At 60.8% G+C, this 11,050-nt stretch overlaps 2 protein-coding genes across 3 annotated transcripts; one reads left to right on the top strand and one right to left on the bottom strand.

Moving 5' to 3' along the window:
• The first annotated feature begins 2,123 nt into the window (after positions 1-2,123).
• Positions 2,124-5,416, top strand: CTSW (cathepsin W). 2 transcript variants are annotated; one of them, XM_058305151.2, is made up of 10 exons: positions 2,124-2,263; positions 2,507-2,591; positions 3,363-3,476; positions 3,822-3,973; positions 4,074-4,170; positions 4,253-4,333; positions 4,468-4,593; positions 4,765-4,802; positions 4,907-5,098; positions 5,181-5,416. In XM_058305151.2, the coding sequence occupies exons 1-10, from the start codon at positions 2,177-2,179 to the stop codon at positions 5,289-5,291; spliced, it is 1,083 nt and encodes a 360-aa protein (XP_058161134.1). In that variant the 5' UTR covers positions 2,124-2,176; the 3' UTR covers positions 5,292-5,416. The 2 variants fall into 2 exon arrangements, with proteins under 2 accessions (XP_058161134.1, XP_004478675.2); XM_004478618.5 differs by having other exon boundaries at positions 2,125-2,263; positions 4,765-4,829.
• A 198-nt stretch (positions 5,417-5,614) lies between these two features.
• FIBP (FGF1 intracellular binding protein) lies at positions 5,615-9,595 on the bottom strand. The gene is made up of 10 exons (XM_004478617.4): positions 9,460-9,595; positions 9,061-9,259; positions 8,737-8,863; positions 7,792-7,892; positions 7,182-7,315; positions 6,707-6,815; positions 6,563-6,626; positions 6,237-6,323; positions 6,057-6,154; positions 5,615-5,735 (listed from the first exon to the last, which is right to left on the bottom strand). The coding sequence occupies exons 1-10, from the start codon at positions 9,542-9,544 to the stop codon at positions 5,666-5,668; spliced, it is 1,074 nt and encodes a 357-aa protein (XP_004478674.1). The 5' UTR covers positions 9,545-9,595; the 3' UTR covers positions 5,615-5,665.
• Positions 9,596-11,050: the final 1,455 nt, after the last annotated feature.

Raw genomic sequence — 11,050 nt, 5'->3', positions numbered from 1 at the left:
GGCCGGGATCTGAGAGCAGGCAAGCATGGAAGCATGGCAGGTGTATTAGTCAGCCAAAGGGGTGCTGATGCGAAATACCAGAAATGGGTTGGTTTTTATAAAGGGTATTTATTTGGGGTAGGAGCTTACAAATACCAGCCCATAAAGCATAAGTTATTTCCCTCACCAAAGTCTATTTGGAGCAGGATGGCTGCTGACGTCAGCGAGGGTTCTGGCTTTCTGGGTTCCTACCTTCCTGGGGCTTGCTTTTCTCTGGGTTCAAGTTCCTTTCTTCCTGGGGCTGGCTTCTTTCTCCTCTGTGAGCTGACTTCCTGGGACTCCAGCTTAAATCTTCAGCCTCAAACTCCAACATCAAAACTCCAACATCAGAAACCCTCCGCTCTGTTCTTCACCTTGACTTTTATCTGTGTGTCCCCATCCACGAAGGGGTGGGGACTCAATTCCTTAATCATAACTCAGTCATACCCAGGTACAGATCAGATTACAAACATAATCCAGTATTTCTTTCTGGAATTCATCAATAATATCAAACTGCTACAGCGGGCGATGGCAAATGGGTTCCGGAGTTTCTTTTGGGGCGATGGAAATACTCTGAAATTAAATAGTGGTGACGGTTGCATAACTCTGTGAATTATTAAAAACTACTGAATTGTACACTTCCAAAGAGTGAATTTTATGGTATGTGAATTCTCAATAAAGCTGTTATTTAAGAAAATAATTTTTAAAAGCAATAGCTCCTGGCTCACAGAATCTCAGCATTCTGGGCACTACAATTGCAGGCGGAGCAGGAAGGACAGGATTTGAAGTCTGGGATTCTGGGCTCTTGGCGCCACTGCAGAGAGTCAGGGACCCACCATCGAAGACCCACGCTGTGCCAGGCGGGGTCGTAGTGCTGCAACTGGTGCCAGTCTGCTCAGGCCTTTGCCCGAGGGGACTCGTTGCCTCCACTTGAGGAGCAAAGGGGAAGGCTGGTGCCCAGCTCGTGCCTCCAACCAGGCCCAGCTCTCCGGGGCAGCCTCAGGACCTCTGTAAAAACCTCGCCTGCCAGGCCCACAGGGGGTTCCGCAGCTGTGGACTGCCTTCCGAGGTCTTCGGAATCCACCAACGCACCGGAGAGGTGGGATGGGGTAGAGGGCTCCATCCACCTCCTGCTCTGGGGCCCTGGACAAGTTTCAGAGCCTATCTGTGCCTCCGTTTACCTCGTTTGTCAAATGGAGATGATAATACAGCATTTCCCACCACCCAGGGTTGCCATGAGGACTGATCAAGCCAAAAACAGTGCAGGCACATCCAAGTGCCATCCAAGTGTTCCATCTTCATCAGAAACCCAGAGGAGGGCTGTGACTTATGGAGGCCATGAGTGTCCTGAGGCCTTTTTCACACCTTCCTGTCGGCCCTGCAAGCCTGTCCCATGCAGAAAGGGATCAAAGAGCAAGGTCACGCAACTGGTGGAACTGGACCCGAAGCAGATGCGCAGAGCAGCCTCTGGCCTTGTTTTGCCTGCAGTCCTCACCCTGTTCTGCTCCCGTAGCTCCACCCAGACCCTGCACCCTCCTCCCAGGCCTTGCCAGGGCTGAGGGACCAAAGGAGGCAGTTGCAAAACCCAGGACGATCAATTCTTCAACCAACAAACATTCATGGCTCCTGCTCCGTGCCCGGCCTTGTCCAGGGTGCTCCGACAGGTCCAGTGTGGTTGGGAAACAGATGCCAAGGAGGCCCAGGAGGGCAGGGGCTCAAGGGGGCTGCAGAAGGGTACCCCGGAAGTCAGAGAGCGGGGAAGGCTCCTGGAAGGAAGTTACCTTGGACCTGGGTGAGCCTCACAGATGACCAGAGCGGTTCCCCCGCCCCGTGGCTCCTGTCGCCCCCAGGGCGTCCACATCATGCACTAATGACTTCCTATTGTCAATGCCTCGTAGGACTGCGCCCCCATCTCTTCCAGGGCAAGGTAGTCTCTGTATGCCCAGAGCAGGGTAGGCAGAGAGACTGTTGGCTAAAGAAAAGGCAGGCGGGGACGGGTCCGCCGGCAGAGGGAAGGGCAGGGGGATGCGCAGGGAGCCAGCCGGGAGCTCTTGGGGTGGCCGCCCCTCCCAGCCTCCTGCGTGGTTTCTCCAGCTCCGCCCTCCCAGCCCCTCCAGCGTGGTCTACACAGCTTCCTGCCACTCCTGCCTGCAGCACCATGCTGCCAACTCCCCACCGCCTCTGCCTCCTGGCTCTGTGGGTGGCAGCCCTGGCCCAAGGCATTGGAGGCTCCCTCCGGGCCCAGGTGAGTGCCCCAGCTGCTCCTCATCCCCTTCCCAGACCCCCCACCTCAGAAATGACCGGCTTGTCCTTCCCATCTCTGAGAGCGACTGAGGACGGGGGAGGTGGTTGGCAGGTCCAAGCCCACCCAGGGGGCAGAACAGACTAACTGACCCTTAGCCATGTCCCCGCAAGGCTGGGAACCAGAGCGGGGACCCAGCCTGACTCCCCACTGGCTCCGCCCTCTGGGCCCTTGGTCCCTTACCAGGATGCCGGCCCTCAGCCCCTGGAGCTGAAGGAAGTCTTCACCTTATTCCAGATACGGTACAACCGGACTTACTCAAGTCCAGCAGGTACCGCGGGGCATGGTCTCCTCCCACTTTGTGAGGAAACTGAGGCTCAGGGTGGGGGTGGGGGGTAGGGTGGTCAGCAGGACAGTGGTAGGGTGGGGCTGGACTCCCCGTCCTGCATGCAGGGTAGGATGCAGGATCATTCCTTGGCATGCATCTGGGGACAGGTAGCAGCTGCTGGGAGGGGGGGGCTGCCCCAGTCCTAGAGGAACGTCTGCCGCCACAGTCATGTCCCCGTGATCCGGGCTGTGAGCAGGGGACCCCATCTGGCCATGAGGTCATTCAGCAAAAGCCCAAGGATACCTGTTTTGTGTCATTTATCCCAAGCTGGGGACTCAGCCCCACCCTCCACGAGCTGCCAGCCCTGCTCCTGTCCCCTCTGGGTTTCGCCTTCCCAGAAGGGCTCGGTCTGCGGGCACCCTTTCTCCCGAGCTCTCAGCGCTGTGGACCTGCACCCCTCCCCCCACGCCCCTAGGTGTCAGCTCCAGAACTGCGGTCAGGGGTGTGAGGAGGTGGCTGACAGGAAGCCTGTTGCCAGCCACCCCCCTTTCTCGAGTCACTCGGCCTCCAGACCCCTTGTTTGCTCCCCGCCCCTAGGGTGGGCAGAGACCCCCCCTTCCCACCTCTGGGGAAAACCTAACCCGGTGTGGGCAGCCACTTCCTCGGCCAGGTGTCTGCAGGAGGGCCAGCGCTCACTGGCGGTGGGTGCGGGGCTGCCCAGCCTGCGGCCACTTCCTGCCCCTGAGGGCTTGACGGCTGGCCCTTCTGGTCCAGAGCGCGCTCGCCGCCTGGCCATCTTTGCCCACAACCTGGCCCAGGCCCAGCAGCTGCAGGAGGAGGACTTGGGCACAGCCGAGTTTGGGGTGTCCCCGTTCAGCGACCTTACAGGTACCAGGACCCCTCCGGGCCCTCGGGTGGAGGCTGGCAGGGAGCCTTCTCGGGGGATTCAGGCAGGTGGGCAGGGCAGGCTGGGCCTTCACTTCCCGGAGAGGAACCAGTGCTCGCCTCAGGGCACAGTGAGCAGGGCGGGAACTCCGAGCAGAGCCCCGGCCTAGCCCAGGGGCCAGGGACAGCAGGCGTGGGGGCATGCCTTGGGTTCCCTGCCTTGCTGCCTGCCAGGCTATCACGGGGGTTCAAATGGCCAAGGATGTGGACGGCCGGAGTGGGCCAGGCAGGAGAGGCGGCGGCGGAGGGGGCCAAAACGGTGACCTCAGTGGCCCCATCTGTCCCCAGAGGAGGAATTTGGCCACATCTATGGGCATCGGACTGTGACTGGAGGGGCCCCCAGTGTGGACAAAGCAAGGTCTGAAGAGAGGGGGCAGCCAGTGCCCCCCAGCTGTGACTGGCGGAAGGCAGCTGGCGTCATCTCACCCATCAGGGACCAGGTTATCTGCCCCCACTCAGCCTGGCCCAATCCAGCCCCAGGGGTGGGAGGGAGACGAGAGGGGCAAGTCCGGACACCCTGCCCCTCCTGTCACCCACCAGGGGACCTGTGCGTGCTGCTGGGCCATGGCGGCAGCGGGCAACATCGAGGCCCTGTGGGCCATCAAGTTCCATCAGTTCGTGCAAGTGTCTGTGCAGAGTATGGCTGGCAAGCGGGGGGGGGGCAGTGCTGGGGGGAGGGCTGGGGGCCTCGGCACTCATGCCGTCCCCTCTTGCACCAGAGCTGCTGGATTGTGACCGCTGTGGGGACGGCTGCAAGGGTGGCTTTGTCTGGGACGCGTTCGTAACTGTCCTCAACAACAGTGAGTACCCCGCCGGCCGGGCGGCTGCAGGGCAGGGCACAGGGCCGAGATGGCCCAGGGTGCGAGGGTGACAGCAGGGGGTGGGGGCACGTGCAGGAGGTGGGTCTCCCTTGTCCTGCTGCTCTCTTCCCCAGGCGGCCTGGCCAGCGAAAAGGACTACCCATTCCGAGGGGACGTCAGGAGCCACAGGTGCCTGGCCAAGAAGTACAAGAAGGTGGCCTGGATCCAGGACTTCATGATGCTGCAGAAGAACGAGCAGGGTGAGCGCAGGGCGGGCCGTGGGCACTGACCATCGCAGAGAGGGACAGATCCGGACGGGACAGAGACCGGGCTATGGAGGAAGACAGAGGCACAGGGAGAGGCAGACACCCCCCTGGTCCCTGTGCCAAGAGCCAGGGCGGGTGGGGTCTGACCGTACCTTCTGCCCCCAGCAATCGCCAGGCACCTGGCCACCCACGGCCCCATCACCGTGAGCATCAACAAGCAGCTACTGCAGGTGGGGCGGCATGGGGGGTGGGGGGCGGGGGACCAGGGAACAAGCGCCAGACTCGGCCCCTCTGCCCGCCCCCACAGCAATACCAGAGGGGTGTGATTAAGGCCACACCCGCCACCTGTGACCCCCGCCTCGTGGATCACACCGTCCTGCTGGTAGGCTTTGGCAAGAGCAAGGCAGTGGGGCCCCAGGCTGGCGCCCAGTCTCATCCCGGCCGCTCCACCCCTTACTGGATCCTGAAGAACTCCTGGGGGGCCCGCTGGGGCGAGAACGTGAGTGTGGTCTACTGCGGGGGAGGGCAGGGCAGGAGGCGCCCCTCCCCTTCTCTGACCGGGGGGCTCCTGGACTTTTTAGGGCTATTTCCGCCTGCACCAAGGGAGCAATACCTGTGGCATCACCAAATTGCCGCTCACTGCCCTTGTGGATCAGCCGGTTAAGAAGCACCCAATCTCCTGCCCTTCCTGAGCGCCCCGGCCAGCCCCGCAGCTCCCTCCCACTGTGCCACTGCCTCCTGGCCAGCCCCCTTCAAGGTTTTCACCGTCCTCCCAACCTCCTGCCTACAGCCTGAATAAACCAGACAGGATGCCCGGCTCCCGAGTGGACTCGCGCGGGTGGAGGTGGATAGGGAGAGCACACGTGTCCGTTCCCTGGGGCTGGCGTACCGGGCACACCTGCAGGCACACACGCAGCCACCCTGGGGCAGACACCTGCGGCACCCAGGAGGGAGGATACACTATACCACACCTGGGACCTCCCCCTGGGGCAGGGATGGTCTCTGAACTCTGGACAAGTCTTGACAACTTTATTGTGAGGTTGGGTGGGGCCACAGGGGAGGGGCCTCAGTCATGATAGAGGCGCAGGAGACAGCCGCGGAGAGTGCCCATGTAGCGGTCCCAGAGGGGCTGGTGCCTGTAACGGTAACAGCGACAGTGACAGTAACAGCTGATGCCACTCGACCCGCACCACACCTGAGCCACTGCCCCAAACCCTTCTTGGAGCCTCTTAGGAGACAGGTGCAGCTCTTAAGCCCCTTTTCATGTAGGAGGAAACTGAGGCAGGCAGCCGTTAACTAACCTGCCCAGGGTTACCCAACTTCTAAGAGGTGGAGCAAGGGCTCAGGTCACCGAGAGAGCACTTCCGCCACCCGGGGCAGCAGAGCAGGGAGCCCCAAGTCTGCAGGTGGCCGGCTGGGGCAGGGCAGAGCCGGACGGGGGGGCTGGGGGCTCTCACCGGAAGCCATCCAGGGAGTGGACGGACATGGAATACTGATTCAGGAAGAGCCGCACGTCACTCAGCGGCCAGTGGTCGGAGCGGCAGGGTTCCACAAACTGCGGGCCCAAAGGAACATCCAGCACTTACTGCAGCCGGGGCCAGGCTGGGGGGGGGGGCGGCGGCCGCAGCACGGCTTACCTTCTCCACCAGGTCCACGAACAGGTCTCTGACATCCTTGTTGTGGGTCAGCTTGGCGGCCACATTTACCAGCCCCCGGGACAGGTTCTGTGGGGCAGGGGTGCTGGGAGTTCTGCCTTCTGCCCCAGAGGCCGAGGGCTGAGCCCCCACTGCCTCAATCCACGCCCTCAATCCACTGACTCCCCACCGTTGAGGAGCCGGTCCCCCCCTCACGGGCCTGCAGGAGGAGCAGCAGCGCCACCTGCCGGTCAATCTCCAGCATGACCAGAGTTGCTCGCCGCCTACAGGTGCCCAGGGGACAGAGGCTGCTGGAATGGGTCACAGACCTTGAAGTTGGCTTCCATCTCGGAGAAGACGCCGAGCTTTCCCCGGAGGGCGGTGCACACCAGGCTGCACCGGGAGACAGGGTCAGCCCTCGAGCCATCCCAGCCCCCATTTCAGGCCCCGGCCCATGGGCCCCCCAAGGTCACCTCTTGTGCAGGTCCAGAAGGTCCTTGTCAGCCACTAGCACCTTGAGCTCCTTCAAGTCCTGGAGAAACTCCTTGTCTAAATCCATGTCCATGTCATCCACCTGGGAATCTAGAGGCAATGAGGGGAGTTGAGGCGAGTGATAAAACTCCTCCCGCGATGTCGGGAGCTTTCCTCCCCTTCCTCACCCACCACTTCATAGTACCCGGGGGGTGAGGGGGGGAGGAGGGAGGAAATGGGGTTGGAGAAAGGAGGCGCAACCTGCCCCAGGCCACACAGAGATGCCGTGAGCCTTTGTCTGCTGAAGAGGTGTGTGTTGGGAAACTGGGCTAGAAGCAGAGGTGGCCTTGTAGGGCGGGGGTCCCTACAGTAGAAAGGATGCTGCAAACTGGGGTCTGCAGTAGAAAGCACTGGAGGGAACCAGGCCCTGCGAGGGGCGGGGAGGGTGGGCACCTGGTGCGTCAACAGGGGCCTCACCGACAGCTCCGAGAGTCCAGTTCTGGATCATGAGCTCAGCACAGAAGGCAAAGTCGCCAAAGCTCAAGTACTGCAGCTTCTTCTTCCCTGTCTCGAAGCGGTTGTTGGCAAAGAAGACGATGGCTGCGTAGTCCCTGCAGGGCAGGGAGAGTGCATCCCCTCAGGGCGTGAACCGCCCTCTTGGCCAGCAGCTCCTGCCACCTGCAACCCTCGGCTGGCCAAGTTCTGGCCCCTTGCTGCCCTAACTCGGGGTGACCTGTCTCAAGTCACTCTCTCTGGGTGCAAAGAGAAAGCTTCTGCTCAGGTTGTCTAAGGGATAGAGCAGGAACCACAAGGGTTGCGGCGACCATTTACTGAGGACTTACTAAGTGCCAGGTGCTGTGCCAAGGCACCTCATTTAGTGCCCCCAACAGTCCAGCTGGTAGGTAGTTGGGCTGGGATCTGAAACCAGGTCAGTCTGATCCAAAGTACAGGCCAGAAGTGAGATAACCATGCCCCCTGCAGCGCCAGTAGGTTGAAGGAGTGGCGGTGGGGAGGGTGGACCAGGCTCAGGGCCCAAGGAAGGGGTGTGCAGGAAGGGGAGAGGGCTGACTCCTCCCTCGGCCCTCACCTGGCCAGCCGGTCGGAGAGGAGGAAGTGGTGCTGGATGTTCTCGCGCAGGGAGCCCCGCATCTCCTCTACCACCTTGAAGACTCGTTTAAAGTTGTCGAACTGCAGGGCCGTTAGGGGAAGAAGAGAGAAGGGGTCAGAGTGCATTTACCCAAAACACTGTTTTCTGAACAGTGGCCACTTATCCAGTCAACAAAAAGTTTGTCATTCCTTCACCAGACTGTTAATTATTTAGGACCTCTTATTAATTCAACATCTGCCCCCTTGCCTTGGATAAATGTTTACTCCGTCCTCTCTCTAAATTCAACCCCATTTTTGGCATTGTGCTCTCTGGTCATCAGGAGCTTGTGTTGGAACTGACCCTGCTGGCTAAGCCCGAGGAACTCAAAGATGAGCAAATGCTAAGTCATCCCCAGGAGACAAGGGGGAGAGACACTCAAGGCCCAGGGGAAGGGTTACTTCTCCCTGGCACCACCAGGAAGGCCTGGGGGGTGGGGGGGGAGGTAGCATCTTACTCCCTGCTTGGGTTTCAAAGGGTAGATATGGCCCAGAAAAGAATCCTCCAGAGAGAAGGACAGTGTGACTGGAAGAAAGCCCAGTGGATGAGCAATGTAGAGAGATTGGCAGGGACCGGGTCACCACAGAGTCTGAAGGTCAAGGCCAAGGAGTGTAGCCGTTATCCAGGCGTCGGTGGTTGTCAATGAAAGTTTATGAGCGGGGAAAGCTGTGGCTGGATTAGGGCTACAGAAAGGTCACTCTGGCCACAGAGCAGAGGATGATTTGGAAGGGGCAGGAAGGGAGGAGAGGAGATGGAGAATGCAACTGTTGCCACAGTCAGAGGTGGGGGAGGAGGCTGGAGCTGGGGCAGTGGCCAAAGACATGGAGCAAAGGAGCGGATTGTAGATGGGATATCAGGGGTGGGAGGTGGGGGAGGCAGGGAGCCCACCTGCCTCCGGCAGCTCTTGAGGGTGATGCCAGTTTTGGTGCTGATGTCATCCAGATCCTTCTTGGTCCCCTTGGACAGCTTCTTGCCCAGCACCTCCCGCACAAAGGCCTCGTCAAAGGCATAGTACCTGCGTGTGGCGGAGGACCCGCTGACCCTCCTTTATGGAGGAAAGAGAAGGCCCGACAGGGCCTGGATCCTGGCCCCTCCTGCTCCCAACTTTGAATGCGTAAATCCCATCCCCTCCCTGGGCCTCGGTTTCAGCCTGCAAAATGGGTTTACAATCAGAGTGGTGGCGGCGCCCCCGCCATCCCGCCAGGTGAGCACCTCTCGATGAGCAGCGCCTGCCGGGAGGGCGGGATCTGGAAGATGAGCTGGTGCAGCAGCTTGGGCGGCGCGTGCAGCAGGCGCTCGAGCATGTGGAAGGTGCGGTAGTGGTCCATGGTGTCGCTCTGCAGGACGGCCGCGGTGGCGCCCGTCTGCTCCAGGATCCCCGAGCGCACCCGCAGGGCCACCGCGTCGGTTACTGAGGAACAGACGCCGGCGTCAGGTCCCGCTCCACCAACCCCAGGGACCCTCGGTCATGCCGGCGCCGATCCGACATCCCGTACCCCGACCCCCGGCTCCCGCCGGCTTCGCGACAGGATGCCCGAGTCCCGGCCCCGTGCCTCCCCCCACCCCAAACAACCGCTCCGCCCGAAGGCGCCCGCAGGTTCCCCCACCGACCCGAGTAACCATCCAGCCAGAGGCGATACACGTCCTCGTCGATCAGGGTCGTGTTCCCCACGAAGATGTCCAGCTCGCTGGCCATGGCGACACCCGGGCCCGGGCGCGGCCGCAGCCGCAGGGCAGCCGCAGCGCCCGGAGCACCAGCGAGCGGGGCCCGGGCCGGGCACGCCGCCACCCGCCCACTTCCGGGGGCGCCGAGATTCCGCTCCGGGCACCCGGAGCCAGCGAAGGACCACTTCCGGGACAGACGCCGCGGGGCGGGGCGTCCGCGGCGGAGCGGCCCCCTCTCGCGGGGAGGGAGGGGAAGCCTCGGGCTCCTCCCTGCACCCCGCCGCCCCGCGCTGTCCCCAGCCCGGCAGGTAGCAGGAGGGTGCCGGGGGTGCGGCCCCGGTCCCTGTCCCCGCACGGCCGCCTGGTTTGTCTCCCACTCTCCTCTTCCGCGCCTGCCCGCTCTCCTGGTCTCAGAAACGGAGGGGTTTCCCAGGACTCGATCCTAAATCTCTTCTCTGTAAATAGAGTGAATGGCCCGACTCTCGAGGGGCCATCTCCTCTGCTCCCAGGGTTTTGCCATCCCCCCCAAGTTAATGACCTTTCTGATTGTGCAGCTCGGAGCTCCGATTGGAAGTCCACGGCGGTGGGCTGCCTGTGCCGAGTCCCTCCACGTCTCCGTCCTGTAGGCCCCTTAAGCTCAGCACAGCCCCCGCTCCCTCTCCCCAGTCCCTTTCCTGTGTCCCTATCTCAGGGGCAGCCCCAACATCCACCCAGTTCTCATGCCAGAAACCTCGCCCCCTCATTCGTTCTGCTGATTTTGCTTCCTGAATATTTCTAGTATCTCTTTCCTTCCTGCTACCCCCACTGGCACTGCCCCAGCCGGGTTCTTCTGCATAGTTTCCTTGCCATAGTATCCTTACTAATCTCCCTGCCTGCACTACTCTCCCCTCAGCCCATCCCACACAGAACCGCCTGAATGATCTTCTTTTTTTTTTTTTTTAAAATAATAATAACAACATTTGATTCTTTTGCTCTCTTCCTTGAAATCCTTACTGGCCTGTGGAAACTCCCCAGCCTATTATTAAAGGCGCTTCAGAACCTGGTTTCGCCTTTGTGGTCTCCATCCCCCTCTTACCACTTTCTCCGCGCCCTACCTTTCGGAGACAACATCAAACTGCTCTGACTATTCCTAACACAGCCGGACACTTTCGGGCACTGGCGTCTTTCACCATGCTATCCCCTCTTCCTGAAATAGCCCTCTCTTTACTATGCATCTTTCAGGGCCCCCTATCGCCTCTCTTGGAAACCTTTCCAGGGCCTGCCTGAGATCATGCCGCCCCGCACCCCGCCCCGCATTCCTGTTTAACACAGCCTGTCTCTCCCGCCAGATTGCGACCACCTCCTTGAAGACAGGCTCAGGATCTCGGTCAAGTTTATTTCTGCATGGGCCTGGCACACAATAAAAGTTACTAAACAAAAGAATCCCCTGTTTGTTTCTCGGGCAGGAAACCCTCGGTGGGAGGGAGGATAAGCTCATGGAGGGCCAGGAAGTTTGGAGTCAGGGCTCCGAGGAGGAAGGAGCGATGCTCAGTGCGCC

Source organism: Dasypus novemcinctus, chromosome 10, assembly GCF_030445035.2.
Source record: "Dasypus novemcinctus isolate mDasNov1 chromosome 10, mDasNov1.1.hap2, whole genome shotgun sequence".
Lineage (NCBI taxonomy): Eukaryota > Metazoa > Chordata > Mammalia > Cingulata > Dasypodidae > Dasypus > Dasypus novemcinctus.
This window is presented reverse-complemented; position numbering and strand designations above follow the sequence as displayed.